We start from the raw sequence: 18223 nt of genomic DNA on the forward strand, positions 1-18223 counted from the left end.
AATTTGACATAATGAAGATTAAAACTGTGTTAAAGCAGACCTAAACTAAAATGTTTACCTTCCATAAAGGGGTGAACAACACTTCTATATAAAGTAAGAATTACCTAAAAGAGTAAAGCCTCTCCCCTTTCTGTCCGGTCAAGAGGCTTCTGGTAGCCAACAGCGAGCACGCGCAGAAGAAGCCTTTTTTCAATAGGGGAATGGGGGGGGGGGTGTGTGATATTGGGTGATGTACGAGGAAGGAGGCAGAAGGCCAAAGAAGATGGTGCTCGGCGCTTACTCTGTGCTAGTAGAAGTAGAATAGTGGGACGACGCGGGACCTGATCCAGGAAATCTTTAGATGGATCAATTTATCTGTGGAAAGGTGATTTTTTTTTCTTGATTTACTTTTGTTTAAAAAAACAAGAAAAAAAAGTGCTGTAAGAGCCCCATTGTAGGAGCCATTTTTCAGTGTTACACATACTTTTTTCTGAACACAAAAGTTAGAAGCCTTATAAGTATGTTCACTAGGTGGCGCACGATACAACTAAATGGGCACATTGTATAGCGCAGTGCAGTGCGCAGAGCACGCTGCGTCTACTCCGTGGGCGGGGTCGGCTCCTCTTAATGCGCATGCGCATTGACGTCATGGGGCCGCGCCGCCCCTATATGAAGCAAGCGAGGCGCTGACTCGTTCCTTTTTACTCCCCACCCTGAGCCGGCACTGAAGCTCCCGCACACAGCTCCGGGACGCCGACACCTAATTCACCGTCACCATGATCATCTTCAGGGATGTAATGACCGGTAAGTTCACCTTCCGTGGTATACAGCAGTCTCCGCTCGTCTGTATGATACCTGCTGGTAGTTAGATTGTATTAGAGTATAGGCGGCATTGGCGGAGCCTCCCGGTGGTCCCCGGCTCCCGTGCCTTATGTCTTATATTCGCGGTGTGCTTGGCTCCGCGCTCCACTCAGTGTCAGGCCGCCACATGGACCGGCGGATTCCATTGTTGTGGGGGAGGGGAGGACGCGTGCTGCACTCTACCTGAGCACCGGGCGCCATGTTGGTTTGTCACACTTGTGTGCCGGGCCTTATAGGATCCCGTGAGGTAAGGCCCCGAACGCGGCGTGTTGTACAGACTTGGCCGGCTTTCCCCCTTGTGTGGCGAGGAGCTGCGGCGCCCCGGGCGACTTTCTGTGCGTCATCCTGAGGAAAATGGGCGGGAAGCTGCGGCTGTGTGTGGGTGGAGGAGGGGCGTTGCCGGGCAGATTATGATAGCGAATGGGCGGAGCAAATGGACAACTTTATTATGACGTCATAGTGGGACTCCGCTTACTAAACTCTTGGAGTTTACACGGGCGCAGCATACATTGCTCTAAGTTATAAACTAAAGTTGGGTTTTACATTGACCAGCTTGGCTTGCTTTGCATCTGAAGCTCCAATTTTTGCATCTATTGATAGACCATGAGCTGCATTCTATTGCCTTCTGGTTTGCACAGAGATGCTAAAGAAAACCTCCTCGCGCTTTCTGCCTGGCTGACTCCATAGCTTGAGCAGTTTGAATAGAGGAATACACAATACTCCACAACCCAAATGTCTGCAATTCCCAGCAATAGTGATAGCACCCTCCCTAGTGCTGGTCAGACTGAACATTGCTCTAAGTTATACACTAATCGTGCTGGGTGTGGTCATACTATACATGAGTGTGCTGATTTCCTGATTGCTATATGCACTGTTATGGTATGGTGTATTGTCATATCTATAATATTAGATGAGGCTGATGTTCTATGACCTGTAATGTAATAACACTGATCTGCACTGGGTAGAAAGATGGACTGGGACAAGGGTGTTTTTACTTCTCCAGGGATTGGAACCTTTCCTGTTCCCACTGCTTGTGGCATTCTGCTCATGTGTATATCCAATACATTCCCCCATGTTATGTCCAAAGGGTTCTGAAGAATACCAGGCAGAAATGACCCAAGTTCTGTTGTCTAATGATGGATTAGTGTCCTTTGTTAAACGTACACAATTTCCCTCCTTTTCGGTGTAGGCACTCTGCCTACTCGCCAGTGTTTCTCTTGCACCTCGGATGTTCCTCGGTTACTACGTATCATTTGTTAGCTAGAACAGACCTAAAGACACCGAAGTGTCAGGAGTATACATAACATCTGCACATGTTGGGGTTGGCGTTTACATTTTAACCTTTTTTTTTTTTCCCCTAGGAGATGAAATGTTCTCCGACATCTACAAAATGAAAGAAACCAACGATGGGCTGTGCTTTGAAGTTGAAGGAAAGGTAAGTGTCTTCCTGATAAGATGTCTGGTTTGGGGTTGGGATTTGTCCTGGCTGGTAACACTTCCTTCTATTTCTACAGTAATATTTTTCTTGATTTAGTGAGTGAAATCCTCCAGAATTTCTAATGAATGCATTATTCCTTTTTTAGACCGTCAGCAGAAAAGAGGGTGAAATTGATGATTCTCTCATTGGTGGAAATGCATCTGCTGAGTGCCAGGAGGAAGGAGCCGAAAGTACAATTGTCAGTGGTGTTGACATCGTTCTAAACCATAAACTCCAGGAAACTGGCTTTACAAAGGACTCATTCAAACAGTACATTAAATGTTATATGAAGGGGTAAGTGATGGCCTTCAGATGTAGTAAGGACTCTGCTTTTCATGGTCTTTACACGTGGCTACTCTCACCCAAAAGTACAATTAAATAAAAATGGACATTATTTTGTACACCACTGTGCTTCCAAAGACGTTAAGCCTTTTGTTTTAGAATTCATGGTATAATACATTGTTTTTCAACCTTTTTTGAGCTACAACACATTTTTACATTGAAAAAAATCCTGCAGCACATCAAAAACATTAAATGACACTCTAGCTAATTCTCTTGTCTCACAATACACAAGGCAATTACTGCCACCTACTGACACTGAAGAGTATTACATTACTCTGCCAGTCACTACAGCACACACTCCACAATGGTAATTGGATAATTTCCCATGGTACACCTGAAGATCTCACCGCACCCTGGTTGAAAATCGCTGGTATAGTAATTGAAAAGAATACATGTGAACAATGCTCTGAAATTCGGTCCTCTACCTGCTTTTTCAGCTCGATAACACTATAATTTCTCATATAATTCCCACCCAAACACTGCAGATTGCAAGTTTTCCTCATCGGAGGTCATGCTGCGGATCTAAAAACCAGTGCTGATGGAGCATGTCTGTTAAATTGCAAGCAGACACATACCACATAAATTAATCCTGCACTGAATTCACCATTTTGCTGACTGGATTATTGTGTATTTATTGGGGGAGTCTAAGAATTTGCGGTACAGGTTAAATGAGGTCATAGATCTGTTCTGATTAAAGACAAATGCAATCATTGTATTGCTTATGGGTGAAGAGAAACTTCATTTTTAGGTATCTGGTTTTGTATTTTTCTCGCTGTGACAATGATGACTAATCTTAGGACACCTTTGGAGGATCTGTTCCTATGAAACCAATTTTAAGTCTGAGCACACACTTAACAATGTTTCTAAATGTTACCACCTAGAGGCTGCTTGATCTAAATAGTGGTTTTTGTTTTCTTTTTAAGAATCAAATCTTACCTAGAAAAGAATAAGCCAGAAAGAGTCAAGCCTTTTATGACTGGTGCAGCAGAAAAAGTCAAAGAACTCCTTGGAAATTTCAAAAACTTGCAGGTGTGTGTGTGTGTGTGTGTGTATATTTTATATATATTTTTTTTTTTGTTAGGCTTGGTATAAAATGCTGACTAACCTGGTATATTAGTTTTACACAGGCGAGTCAATGAATCCAGAGGGAATGGTGGGCTTCTTGGATTATCGTGAGGATGGTGTAACCCCCTTCATTATTTTCTTCAAAGATGGCCTAGAAATTGAGAAATGCGTAAGTTGATGCTGATAACTTTAATGTTGCGGTTAACTAATCTGTTTGCACTGGAAACTCATCTTGTGATAAGAGGGCTTTTAAGTCTTTGAATTTTGAATATTTTCAGGGAGTAGTATAGGGAGCAGAAATCAATGCTACACTTTGCAGAAGTGCTGAAATAAAGGGCTACTTTCCCCTACAAATAGTAATGTCACCTGAATAGACTTTGGAGTAAAGGGATTTAAAATCGGTACTTTAACAAACTTGCTAAATTTGAAAGCAGAAAAAAATTGGAGGGGGGGGGTGTGTTATGGAGTCAAAATTTGTTTGGCATGGGTGCAGTCAATACAGCAAATGGTGTACTGGATGATTGTTTGCCCTCATGTAGTGAGGAAGCACTGGCTTTAAGTCGGTTGCTGTTGGCAGTGATGCCAGCCACTGGATCCTAATGATTAATGAAACGGTTACTTCTCTACTGACTGCTATTTTTAGGGTTTGTTTTTCTAGCCATTTAAGCATAACTTGCTAATACATTCAGGATATTGTAAGATGTACATAAAAACTTGAGACAAGAAATGTGTTTAGGGATTCGGTTAGGCTATAATGAGGCTGGCATAGGGCATCTAGGAATGTGCCATCCCTCCCTAGAGTATTGTAGTGTATTAGTCTGATGGTGGTGTCATTGGCGGGGATTTTTGATGCTATATTTGGAAGGTGGTTAGGCAGATCCAAATGAAAAGCAAATATAATGTTTAGCTGCAATCTGACATGCAACCTTTCCTTAGAAAGTTTGCTCACAGAATTTTTCAGATAAGACCTGTAAACTGGACCCCTTGTTGCTAATTTAATGTTGTAACCTTTTCAAGGATACTGGTGTACTAATGTCCTTAAACATGGAGAAGGTTTAGTCCATGAACTTGTATACTTTACAGTGACCAGCTTGGCTTGCTTTGCGTCTGAAGTTCCAGTTTTTGCATCGATTGATAGACCATGAGCTGCATTCTATTGCCTTCTGGTTTGCACAGAGATGCTAAAGAAAACCTCCTCGCGCTTTCTGCCTGGCTGACTCCATAGCTTGAGCAGTTTGAATAGAGGAGTACACAATACTCCACAACCCAAATGTCTGCAATTCCCAGCACTAGGATTGAATTTTTTTATATAGTATTTCTTACCATCATTCTTCTTTACAGTAACAACATGGATCGTCTGACAAACCAACTGCTGCTGATTTCCATTCATACCACACCAGGATTAAAGTCTTATTACCAACTCCAACCGGACTGTTATCATTGAGCTTCCTTTATTTCAACCCTAAATTATTGGAGTGGAGGCATATTTTTAAACTTTTGTCAATTAGTTCAAATAAAGTCATTCTCCACTCTAGTTGATGTTGTGTGGTCCTTCCCATTTGCCTGTATTTCTGCTGCAACTCTACCTTCTGCCATGTTTGTTCTTTGCACACAAGTGGACCTGTCTGATAGTTGTAGGAATGGATTACAATTACAGGCTACTTATCTGGATGCTGTATGTTTCTCAAAGCAAATTCATTGTCCCTCTGCAGTTCCTACAGACTGAAAACAAAAAATGCACATAGATATCCCATTGTCATGTTATACAAAAACTATTTCTACCCTTCAGTGGGAAAATTCCACAGGGTCAACCTTTATATTTGTAGTTTATACAGAATAAATGCAATTTAAACATTGACCTCTAAAGTAAACTATGAAAGCTTAATGGAGATTTCACAAAGATGCCGAGACACTCGGTGTCCAGGGTTTAACTGGTTTATTTTAACATTCACAACTTGTAGTGTCTCAAATGTCAAATTTGTCCTAATGATGCCTGCTTTTTTTATATATGAATGCATTCAAAGTCCTTATAAATGACTGAACACTTTGTACTGGACTGCATGTTCTTTTTGCATGGTGCTACCCCATTGTGCTGTAGGGAGGTGAAACTACAAGAGAATGTAAAGTCAACTTCCTATCTACAAAACTACATCTGCCCTCTAGTGTTCAATCATGATGTAAGCAGGTCGAGAATTATGACATTTTTCAATGATTTGCTCACATTGCTGCAGTTTTAGGCATCTATGGATATGTATGCTACCATGTTAAAGTTTTCTTTCCAATAAAGTGTAAGTGCCTGGATATAAAGTCACAGATACAAATGGTGTGAATTAGCTGAACACCCCAGCTGAAGACTCATTCTGATTCAGAAGGTATTAAATAGAATCAGAACACTATCCAGGCTAGAAAGTATGTCAGCTCACATGATCTCCGCTGAAGGGGGTGCTTTAGTAGTAGTGGGGGTGAAGAATCTGTATACGGTGCAATGTCAGGTTCCTCCCCTCTGGGGAAGAAAGGGGGGGCATATGACATTTGTCCCGGTTCAAAAAGGTTAAACTTTGTCAAGTTAAGAACTGAATTCCTAATATCCAAGGATCTCACTTGCAACATTTTAGCGTACAAACTGATTGTTAGTCTGTAGCCCAGAATGTTGAGACATGCTGTGTGCTGGGCTTGTGTATCCTTACCCACAAAGTCTAATTTCAGGAAAAACCTCAAAGTAAACTTTCATACCTGTGTGAATCAATGTATTTACTGGCTTCAGTGTCATGGCTTCCGATACTCACCTACACATTGTGCATACAACAGGGAGCCGTCGTGTAATAAAAATACCACACATTGAAAGCTTTGGAAATCCAACCTTAGGAGGTAGAGGCTTTATGAATAGACATTTCACAATGTATCCTGTGCAATGCAAAGCTTCTCATTATGAGAAGATGGAGTTTCTTTTCCCAGGAGGAGGAGCAGAATTTAGTTGAAGTGCTGGAATTCATAGCACAATCTGTCTTCTGTCTGATAATGTATACAGCATAGCTAAAAACTCCCTGAATCAGAAACACGCATACAAAGGGCATGTTATACCATTCATGAATACAGTACATGCTAGTCCTAGAGAGGACCCATGTGGGAAAAACATTGCATACATTCTGCATACTTGTTAGAAGATTTGACTGAAGCCCAGTAATCCACTTCATAAAATTTAGGATATAAAGGCACAAAAATATCACAAATTATCCATTTTCAGAATATTACAAGACTTTGAAAATCTCCATGTTTAAAGCAATCCGCTAATAACATTTGCTATGGTGGATTGCAGTACAACCGATCGGGAATAACTGCTGTGCAGGGGAGCATGGTGGGATGGCTCCTCTCCATAGAACATAACATTGTTATATAAGTTTTACCAGTGACAGATGAATGAATAAGCACTGTACACTGATCTGACATCTGTATGGGCTTTTTTTTTTAGCCTTTATTATCTGGACCACATGAACAGGTTATTATCAGAGTGATTATCGGGCAATTTATACAGCATGTAAAAACTGCTGATCAAGCAGTCCCCTACACATGGATCAGAAGAACAGTGAATGTGTGGTCAAAGCATGCAGTAGATATATCAGTGAGAAGAGTTGGGATGGCCAGATACTTCTCATCCAAGTGACCCATGTATATTGCCAGCAGTTTGTACCCCCCCCAAAAAAAACAAAAACAGGGAGATATGGAGTAGAAAACATGACCTTGGCTGTTTTGCCTGTTGAGAACTCCCATTCACCATATCTCATGAATAGCCTCAATTATATTCCATGTTTCAGTCTTTATGAAGGACACTATCCTAGTCACTGAGTTAACGGACAGAAACCTTGCAACTAAACAAACTTTGTTTCACTTGTGCTTTCATATAGCTGCTGGCTTCAATGTGAAAGGAATTCAGCAGCTTATCAATTGTAGGAGATCTTTTCTGGTGCTCTAGGACTAGTAACCTCCATGCTTCTACAAGGACTTTGTGGAAAATTGGAAGTCTACCTAAACAATAGGCCCTCATCAAGCTGGTTTCTCCATCTTACAATACATGCTCTTATGGCATTCCATAGATATAGAGCAGTGACATCAAATGCACCTTCTGGTAACCCGGTTCCACAGCATGTCTAATTTTCCTATACATGTTTTGCAACTGTATATGTATCTTCGTTATGATGGCTTCAAAATGGGTCTTTCATTTGCAAACAAACAAGCAAGACTACCGGCAGTCATTTCCTGAAAACAATGTAAAACTTAAAGATATACAATATAGAAAGTTTGCCCATCCTTACGTTTGGTCCAGTAGTGTTTCTTTGTTTTTATTTTCCCAGTCTGTTGGTCTCCCAATAGTTTCCAAGTCAGAAGGATCCAATGGGCCTTTCCCCTCTAACTTGTGCTATATAGTCTGATAACTTCAGTCTCTTTGGAATAATCTTGATGCCTTAGTGACTGCTGATGAGAAAGTGATAAGGATCAGATTTTATTGAATTCATCTTCCCAATGTTAAGATTTTGTATTGCACAGTCTAATGCATTTTGCCCATTCATTTGACCTTACCCTTTAAATCATTCAGGCCACTTTGTTTTTTCATTTACATTTTAATTTTGTTTCACAATTGTAGTCTCCTGTTGTGAAAGACAATAGTTCTATTTCCCTGCACACTTCACCTTCCACAAAAGCAGAATGAGAAGCTGCAAGCAGGTATGCTGAGATTACCATTTCCTATCTGTGCTGTCAATGGCCCTCCCCTTTTAGCAACTTGCTTTCTTAATTTTTGATGATCTAGTCCCAACATCATATCTGACCATGTCCCAATGTAGACCGCATGCAGGAATGCTCACTCCTCCTGCCTGAAACTCTTCTAATTGATAGGAACCTACATACCTTTCCATATACTTGGTGGCAGCATGGATTCCTCAGTGGCTGGCCACAGGTGTGAATCTTGATCAGGATACTATCTGCAAAGATTTTGTATATTCTCCCTGTGTTTGAGAGGTTTTCTTCGGGCACTCTGGTCTCCGCCCACATACCGAAAATATAGGTTAATTGGCATTTAAAAAATTTACAGATCGTAATAATGACATATTACTATGAAAGGGGCATTAGATTGTGAGCCCCTTTGGTGGACAGTTAGTGATTGGACCATGGAATTTGTAAAGCGCTGCATAGTATGTTGGTGCTATATAAATACACAATAATAATATAGTTATTTCCTTCTATATTAACAGCGGTGCTGCATCATATGTCATTCAGGACTGGCCAGTATTGTTGGATAAGTTTTGCTTTTCTGAAGGTATCTTTGGTGCCATTTGCATATTTTATTAGAAAAATAATCATTTTTTTTTTTTTACTATTGCTGCTGATATATTTCCCATAATACCAAGTAACAGCTGAAATAATTTTTTTAGAATTAATTAAGGAACCTAACTAGCAGTTTCTTTTAATTCTATGTTTGCAATATATGAGAATAAAAGTGAACATCTAATTGGTTTCTATGAAAAATAAAAACATGCACCCCCCTCCCCGCTTCACATTGTTGTATGGGTGATTTGTTTTTCACTCAAGTCTTCACTGGGTCACATGAACTCCTACAAACACAGTGAGAACAGAATATATTGGGAGGAAACACACACAACTCAATGTAATGAATAAAACAACTTTTATTGCTGGGGAAAACATCCTGCCCCAATATAAAAATTTATAACAAACTGCAGAGGACTTTTACTTTCTTTCAAAAAAACTGAAAAGTTAAACAGTCTTCCTGACATCCCTTGGCTCTGCTAATGGGGATGTGTCCAGCGTTCCTGTGTTCAGTCACTATTCATTCTTCTCCTCGCCCTGGTAATGTCTGTACTCAGGTCTCAGCTCCCACGTGTTCTTGTGAGTTCCTTTCACATTGTAAACCCCAATGTCTCTTAGTATTTCCTTCAGGTACAGCTGGAAGAAGACAAGACATATAGGATGGTTACATCTCCAGTCAATACAAAAACAAGTATGTATGTATATGTGTGCTAGGTAAATGATTTTTTTAAATCCAGTATAGTGTTTACTGAACAGATGATTGATTTTTGCAACATTACATTCCTATTTTTTCTCTTTAAATTAATAACCTATGCAGAGATGAACCACTTACCTGCCAGGTGTTTTTATAACAGCAGTCAATGTATTTTTCTCAGCAAGCTTTTGATTGGCCCCCTAAATTCCCAGGACTTTTCACATTTATTTGGTGCTGATGTAGGAGAATCCCCACTGCATAGTATCCTTGACTTTCTAACTTGGGAAAATGTTGTTCCTTCGACAATAAGTTATAAAAAACTTCTCCTAAAAAAGCCTCAGGAAGTAGTAAAACCCAGAAGAGATTGGTAAAATGTTGGCTTGGCATTCATTGAAATAGTAGAGTAGATTAATTATTCATGTGTTGGTAGAATTCTGGTCCTTAGTGTCAATTCTGAGAGGAGCCAAGTAGGGGAGGATGCTGACCACTTTGCTTCTGTGCTACTTAACATAAATCACCTTCATTTAAAGCCAAATAAATATTAAAACTTTTTCCTTTAAAACACTAAATCATAGGGGAGCATGTATTTTATATTCCCCATAAATCTGTACAGCATATTCTGCTATGTCATAGCATACGAATTAAAAAATATAACATTTATTAAAAATGTAAAAAGTCCTCTGGTGACACGTAGTCACCTAATATCTTTTACCATGCATGCTGGTATTGATATTTATACAGCGATTATAAATGTTTCTATAAAATAAGTTATTTGGCCTCCACACCCAGCAGATGGCAGCAAATAATCAAAGTTCAGAAGAACGACACCGATATTGGTTATCTACAGTGCAGCAGAAAATCTTTTAGGAAGACTTTGAACCTATTCTGTTTGTTGAAGATATTGCCTTCACCCCTCAGAATAATCCCCACCACTAATTTCCTATACTTGTGGAAAATATGGGCCTTTGGGTGGTATTAATAATTGGGCAGCATTTATGTGTGTGTCACTGAAGCATCATCCCACAGCATATTTTACAATTTATTTAGGATTCAGAGTTTACAAATACCGTAGTTATGCTTTAAAATATGAAACAAGAAGAAAAGCTTGTAAAACTTTGAGAATTGTAAAGAAGCCCAAAAACCTAATGCTGGGCCCAACCAAGTCTACTTACAAGGGAAATGTTCAGAACCCAGGCAAACACATTGGAATCTGGAACAGTACAGCACAGCTGGTAATAAAACAAAGTCAGGACAGCACTAAATAAAACCCCTGTACAGATTTCTGTCACTGGAAACAATCTTCCGCTGACAGCTGAACTCATGAAGCACTGTTCTGTTCTTTGGAGGGAATGGGAGAGGATAAGGTAATTGGCACCCCCGCTGCGTTCAGCAATTTGCCAGGGAGAATTGATAAACAATGTGGGGGTGGTGGGGTTGGATCAGATCTTGTAGTGATACAAGTTGTGCAGCAGGGCCACAGAAAGACATCCATTCTGCACTGGCAGGAATGTAATTAAAGATTTAGGGGTAATCATCCTATTCTTTTAGCAGGCATCATAAGATACTTGTTGTTACTTATGACTCCACCCCCTTCAATTTAATTTCAATCTGTTACCGAGACTTTCAATGGGTAAAAAGGTAAAATTGAGCCTGAATGTTACTTGACATAAAACAATAACTTTACCTCTTTATTTCAGCACCTCCATCAATGTGACACCAATAACATTTGATTCAATCATAGAAGGTTTCAGGTCACAAAGAATTATAACAATGGTATTGTTATTCCAACCTGAGATTGGGTTCTTTGTAACCTGAAACAATGAATAATTAGACGTCGTGTTTCTGGTGTCACACTGTTCTAAGATATGGAAGACAGAAGTGATTTAAAGTTTTTTTTTTTTTAAGTTCCTTGTGTCGTTTCTGGATTGACATGTGTTCTGGTTCCCCTAATAGGCCTCCCCCACCTACTAGATTGTAAGCTCTTCGGGGCAGGGTCCTCTCCTCCTGTATCACTGTCTGTATTAATCCGTCATTTGCAATCCCTATTTAATGTACAGCGCTGTGTAATATGTTGGCGCTATATAAATCCTGTTTAATAATAATAATAATAATATTGGGGTGAGTCATAAAATAGGAAAATGTTAAACTTTTAAATTTTTTTTTGTGTCAGAAAAGACCGACAACCTCAGCAGTCTATTGGGGCTCCTTCACTGTCCATTTACATGCTGGGGCAGAAAGGTGACCAGAGGTGCTGCCACACTGGCTGTGTTGTCTGGCATGGCAGTAGCCTATTTAGGACTGGATGGTCAGAAATAAAAATCTTTTAGCAGGTAAAACTGCAGGATATGGATAACTATTATGTATCCTGGTGGTCAGCCTTAGTGGCATGGATCTATACTCCCTTATATAACACTATGTTCAGATAAGCCACTACATTTTTACAGTAAAACTGTAAGCCAAGGGGAGATCATTTTCTGTACTGTAAACTGCAGTTTCATATTTATGAGATAAAATGCTCAGGGGCTCCGTGTTATTGTCCAATAATTACAATCATAATTTGCACAATGGAAGAACTAAAATACTGCTCCTGAAAAAGCTAAAATGTTCTTTATTTGGCAAGTCAAAGTTATTGTTGTATCAAGTTATTGTTGTCTGTGCCCACAAGGGAGTTAACTCCGGTCCTGAAGTCCCCAAGAAATGAGAGGGCACATGTGTCCCCTGAACAAGTATACATAGGGAGTCAAAGGTAGCAAAATACTGGCTTCAAAACAAGGGACACAATCAGATTCTTGGGTTTAACTAGAAATTAAATGCTCACTTGTCGAGTATCCACCCCCATACCTTCATGAATCATATTAATAAGTGAGAAGGACAATTTACAGAAATGAATCATAGCTGCGATATGATGGAGGCATTATTGACAGGCATCGGTGCTGGCGAGTGACGATGTGAGGAATAGCTGCAGACACAGCTCAACCTGCTGTTGTATTTATGATGCAAGTCATTTGCCCCCTTACCCAGACCTAACCTAGCCCACCCTCCACAAATACCGAGATCTGATGTATACCCTTCATCTGTTTGCTTACATCTAGAACCATGTGAGACCAGGTCCTATAGAACAGTATAGAACATAATGTGGAGGTGCGACAGACAGCAAAGACCTACAACACTGGATGTAGACAAACAGCAGCCATGAGATCCCAGATAGCACTTGTGGAGAGATAGAGTGAGTGTGTTTAAAGTGGAGGGTATAATATACCTTAAAAACCCCCATGATATCTATACAAGAAATAGACGCACCCCAGTCAAACCTAAACATGACGTCTTGAGATGCAAATAGTGACTAAAGCCTACTTAATATTTTTTGTTTTCCCATAAGGAATTGGTGTAGTCAGTGTTCAACCCAGGCATTTTTTTTAAACTGGGTGGGAAGAAATTGTAGGTGGGTGGCAGCCCTTGGATTGTGACCAAACTGTTCAGTAACCACCCAAAAACAGCCGGGTAGTAATGGAAAAGTGCCGGGTGGTGCGCCCAGCTAAAAGGGGCTAGGGGCAACACTGGCTGTAGTACACCAGTATACCCAAGTCACTCTTGTCAATAACTTTCTGGTGATGTAGGATAGGAGTCCTGCAAAGTCTGATATAAAACAATGTAAGAAGTTTCCTGCTGTCACCAGATACATTCCCGCCCTGGAAGCCTAAAGAAAAAGAAGAGGTGTTAGAAGACACAGCATCAGCCTTTATATACCTTCCATCAACCAGTGACATGATCTCTAGATTTTGGATACCAGGAAAACCAGTAACCTTTCACCTCAGATTGTAATACTGAAAAGTTAGATTAGTTTACAGGACATGAAAAGAACAACTTATTTTATTCTTCCACCTTGACAGTCAACTGGTCTGTCTTCTCTTCACCATTCTGGGGCCACCTCTTTAATAACATTATCACACAACGCAGGACAGGTGGTTCTGGACAGCCTACAACACACCTTGTATGAAGACCTAATCGGAACAGATTAATGGCCTGATATAAGCAATTATGCAGGGTGTGAGGATGTCAAGGCCCAACAACACTGTTGGAGCAGAGGAGACTCTAGCTGCTGGGTGACCAAGTAACATGGTAAACATTCCTTTTTTTTAAAAAAAAACATCTAGACCAGGAGTTCTCATACTTTTTAAGCAGATGATTCGAAAAACAAACCTGGACCATAACCCTAAAAGAGTTGTGTTTGTCGAATTCTAACTACATCTTTTCTCCACTGCATACATCTGCACTTGTTCAATCCTCACCTTTACGCACATCCTCCACCACTGCCAACCTCTGCAACTTCTCTACCACTAATCACCTCTACACCCCAACCAATAATTAAACCTGCACCCCCTGTACCTTTCTCTATACCACCGATTACCTTTGTACTATCCCCCATCCCACTGATCACCCTTCACACACAGGAAGTTCCAGTCCATCAGTTAGTCTTACTTACACTCCATACATAATTTCTATAAACTCTATCTGTTGCTGCTGAAGGCCTCTGAAAGAATGTAGAAACACTTACCTGGCAAGTAATAGCATTCACCTAGCAAATTCCTACCTATATATATCTATATCCAGCACATCAACATCAATCAGCTCTTGTCATTACATTATCTACAGGTAACACACACCCTACATAGTGCTGACATCTACTATTGCAACAAATCAGCTCTTTCAACATAGCAGCAGTTGAGTCCCTGATCCATATTTTAAGAAACACTGCCCTAGACTTAATAAACATTAGACTCTTACGATTTGGAGAAGTGTTAAGCTGCATACACACGTACAATTATTGCAATATCGTGAAAGATCCTTTTCCACGACAAAGGATTGTGTGAACGAATGCTGTACACACAGCAGCGTTATGCTCTATGGAGAGGGGAGAACAACAGAGTGGCACCCTGCTGTGCGCTCCCCCCCTTCTCTTCCATTACAATCGTTCGTCATCCATCTTCCATGAATCTGTCAGGACAGTCGTTCGGACAATGGACAACGGGCACTGTACACACCAGATTCCCGTCCAATATCAGCCACGTAGCTTTAGGGAAAGAGTTTATGTCTATGTTTAATTATTATTAACATTTTACACTATTAGGTTTTTTCCTCAGATAGCTGTGTCACTGAGTAAAGATAAAAATCCATGACAACAGGCAGATACCCAGCTTTCTATGGGAACAAATATTTATACCTAACACATTCTAATACATTCTGGTTTCATGTATGCCATACCTTTCCATGTAACATACCTCTGATGAGCTGGGTGAGCCACATGTGATTTGTTAAATAAAGCAGCAATAATGTCATCCATCATAGAATGCTGGATGGAAGTATATGGTAATTATTCCATAAAATGATTACCAAACCTGATAAACAAAAGGTGATTGGCAAAGAAATAACTAAGCTGAGCTCATATATTTTTATTATAGTATTCTTATGTGTTTTTTGTATCTTTTACTACTGAATTTCAAATCTCCAACGTAACCTTCTGTCACAAATAAATTCTTCTTAAACTTTTCAGTTTTAGTAATGCTGCAGCGTTTTAGCTTTGTCCAAATAACTTCACATCTTGAATTCTAAAAGTCACGGTTGTGATATCTTCAATAAACTTCTATGAGTGGGACATGCCCTCAGACCACTGCATCCAAAAGCATGTGTGTTAAAGATAAGAGTCCATTCCACATTCATTGTCAGGTACGGGAAGAATGGTGGCTTTACCGAGACTCCTTTAGGGAAAATTCATCTAGAATGGCTTTCCACAACAAATAGTAAGAGGTCTTATCCTAGTCCTAGGAATATATGAAGACACACTTCTGTGTTCTGTGAGACAGAAACAATATATTCTATATTAACAAAGCAAAGGGGAAAACATTCCCTCCCTGAAAAATAATAAATGGTCTAAGAAAGGTAGCAGATATAGACTTGTAGGTTCTGATTTTCACTGCGCATGCTCAATTGATAGACTTCAAACAAAATAACACATCAGTGTTTTCCAGCCTGTGTGTACCCAAAACGCAGGCCTGAAAAATGTAATTTGACTATATTTTGTCTTCCTTGAACTCTCCATCCACCTTTTATAACATGCTAATCATGCAAATTATTTATTTTATGAAAACATTTTTTACAAGCAGTATACAGTTTAATAAAGTTGAGAAACTGCTTTAATAAGATTTCACAGCTACAATGGCTCCCAGCTATGGTCATAAGAAGCTATAGGGGTAGCCAGGACTATAGAGGTGTCAGCTAATATTTATTGTGGTGTGATGTGTAGGTAACATAGACCAATGAAGCAAACAAATAGTTAACACTGACACAGAGGAGCTGTACACTCTCTGTAAAGGATTTCATGCACCTCTTTTACCAGAATTACATTAAACAGAAAAGGTTTCAAGGCTAAAAATTTTTCAAGGATGAAATGCTTTTATCTAATGCCAAAACAAATTCTCTGGGAATATGTTTAGCGAAAAGCTTAATGAAAATATTAAGTAATAGGCACACTCTGTAAATATTATTACACATATCCCAGGATGTATTGAATATAGGGACTTATACTTGAAAAGTGAAAAATGTATAAATTTATACTTAAACTGGATTTAAAATACAAAAGGAGGATGCACACAGCCAAATGGTAACTTGGATAATCAGGTAAATAGGTTTAATAAAAACACTACTACAGGGTAATAATGAATGGTTGATGGAGGCAATATTCACCAATACCAATCCCAGGATCTCTGAATGCCTTGGTGACACATTCATTCACATCTATGGCAGTCAGAGTTCATTCTGTAACCTTGGCTTTGCGCTTCCATGTTCACTTTTGGACACATGATGAAATTGGTACAGTCCAGTACTATTCTAATAAAATGTCTATGTGATTTCTGTTAAGTTTCCCATTTACTAGAAGAGACAGGAAATATTAGAATCTGTCATTTTGTAGTATTCTCCCAAAGAGGGATTTATTCTTACTTTCTATTCAGGTGCTCGGTGTCAGACAGTAAAGAGAGCAGACATAAGCTCCATAGGGGCTCTGGCAAAAATCTGACAGACCTTAGTGGGGAAAAGTGGAAAGAGAAAGATTTAAACTTTGTGAGGAGTTTGACATATAAACCTAATCTGAACTATTTTCCTTTTCTTATACCGCTGTGTATCTATCAGTTGCTATTTTTGAAAATAAAATACTTGTGTTAGGGGTAACAAAACAAAATTTATTCCAAAATAGCCAGCATGAAATGCACAAAACCTCCTATGTGTGTACTTCCCAAGCTGTGGAGCACTAATCTCTTTTCTGCATTTTTCTAATAACTTAGTTGACCCCTCTCAAGTTATTTGCATTTCACAGAAAGACCCCGTGTGGGGAGGGAGGGAAATCTTTTCATATGTTGGGTCACACACTACTGAAAGGATTGCCCTCAGGACAACTATAGACATCATGGTGCTTACTTATATCTGAAAGGCTTCATCGCTATTTCTGAAAAGGTATCTTTATTTTTTAACTTTTTAGGAATTTCCAATATAAATTGAAGACACCATTCTGCTTCTTCTACCTTTACATTACAGATAAAATGAAGCTACGCTAATATTAGAAATGACAATCCAGGCCTTTCTAAGATCAATCAGGTGATTTTTGATTGATTATTTGGTTTAATCAGGGGGGCAACTAAGAAAAAGTCCTACAATAGTATTCCCTATTTCAGGATTATAAACAGAATCACTCAGGGCAAACCAAAACTAACAAATTTACTGTAGCAAACCACAAACTGAAAACATTAATTTGAGGTTTTACTTTTAACAAATCTACTTCTATTACAAACATATTGAAATTTGTAACCAAATTCAAAAAGGACAATCTTTTGGTTTGAAGACTGCATAGGTTTTTTGTTTAGATCTCTGTGCAGTGGCTGTTTGAAATGAAAATCCCTGAAGACTGAAATGCATTCCACTATTAGGATCAGGCACATCACATTACATAACAGGCAGAGAAAAAAGCATTGGGGAATTTTGATGGTAAGTCCCTAGAGCCATCAAATCCAGCATTTGTGAGCAACTGCAGCAGCAGAAGAAAACAAGAAGATCTGTAAGCAGAATACAAATCAAACAGCAGCAAGTAATGAATGCCAAGCACATATTTAGATAGGACAGAGGATTGCATGGATCAAACAAAATTCCTTGTTAATCAAATTTAAATAATATTTAAAGTGACTATCTGCATATGGGTTTTTAATTTACTAGTAAATAATTGATAAAATTGCCATACATCTGATTAATATATATTTTAATGAGCTTAGACCCTCGGCACCCTCTACTGGTGATTCTCATTAATTAACAGGTAAATAGTGCTAATGAGCCACATTCACTAGAGGGAAATTTCTCAAAATAGCATTCTGGAAAACTGCTCAGTAAAAAAAACAAAAAAAAAAAAACACGTGGCTTTGCTCACTGTCCAAAAATAAGGAATA

At 39.3% G+C, this 18223-nt stretch overlaps 2 protein-coding genes and 3 non-coding genes across 6 annotated transcripts in view; 4 read left to right on the forward strand and 1 right to left on the reverse strand.

Moving 5' to 3' along the window:
• Positions 1-627: 627 nt before the first annotated feature.
• On the forward strand, positions 628-5258 carry TPT1 (tumor protein, translationally-controlled 1). Its single transcript, XM_072410044.1, has 6 exons — positions 628-783; positions 2202-2275; positions 2424-2611; positions 3583-3688; positions 3777-3893; positions 5066-5258. Exons 1-6 carry the CDS (start codon positions 756-758, stop codon positions 5066-5068), a joined length of 516 nt encoding a protein of 171 aa, XP_072266145.1. The 5' UTR covers positions 628-755; the 3' UTR covers positions 5069-5258.
• On the forward strand, positions 1425-1557 carry LOC140321897 (small nucleolar RNA SNORA31). Its single transcript, XR_011919025.1, has one exon. It is a non-coding gene; the product is annotated as a small nucleolar RNA SNORA31 (small nucleolar RNA).
• LOC140321971 (small nucleolar RNA SNORD58) lies at positions 3434-3507 on the forward strand. The gene has a single exon (XR_011919086.1). It is a non-coding gene; the product is annotated as a small nucleolar RNA SNORD58 (small nucleolar RNA).
• Positions 4847-4979, forward strand: LOC140321898 (small nucleolar RNA SNORA31). The gene has a single exon (XR_011919026.1). It is a non-coding gene; the product is annotated as a small nucleolar RNA SNORA31 (small nucleolar RNA).
• A 4126-nt stretch (positions 5259-9384) lies between the features above and the next one.
• GTF2F2 (general transcription factor IIF subunit 2) overlaps positions 9385-18223 on the reverse strand; it is a 98260-nt gene continuing 89421 nt past the window's right edge. For both annotated transcript variants that reach the window (XM_072410064.1, XM_072410058.1), the window contains one exon: positions 9385-9679. In XM_072410064.1, the coding sequence (XP_072266165.1) occupies positions 9560-9679 (120 nt within the window). In that variant the 3' untranslated portion in view covers positions 9385-9559. The remainder of the gene's footprint in view (positions 9680-18223) is intronic.

This window comes from Pyxicephalus adspersus, chromosome 1 (genome assembly GCF_032062135.1).
Source record: "Pyxicephalus adspersus chromosome 1, UCB_Pads_2.0, whole genome shotgun sequence".
NCBI lineage: Eukaryota > Metazoa > Chordata > Amphibia > Anura > Pyxicephalidae > Pyxicephalus > Pyxicephalus adspersus.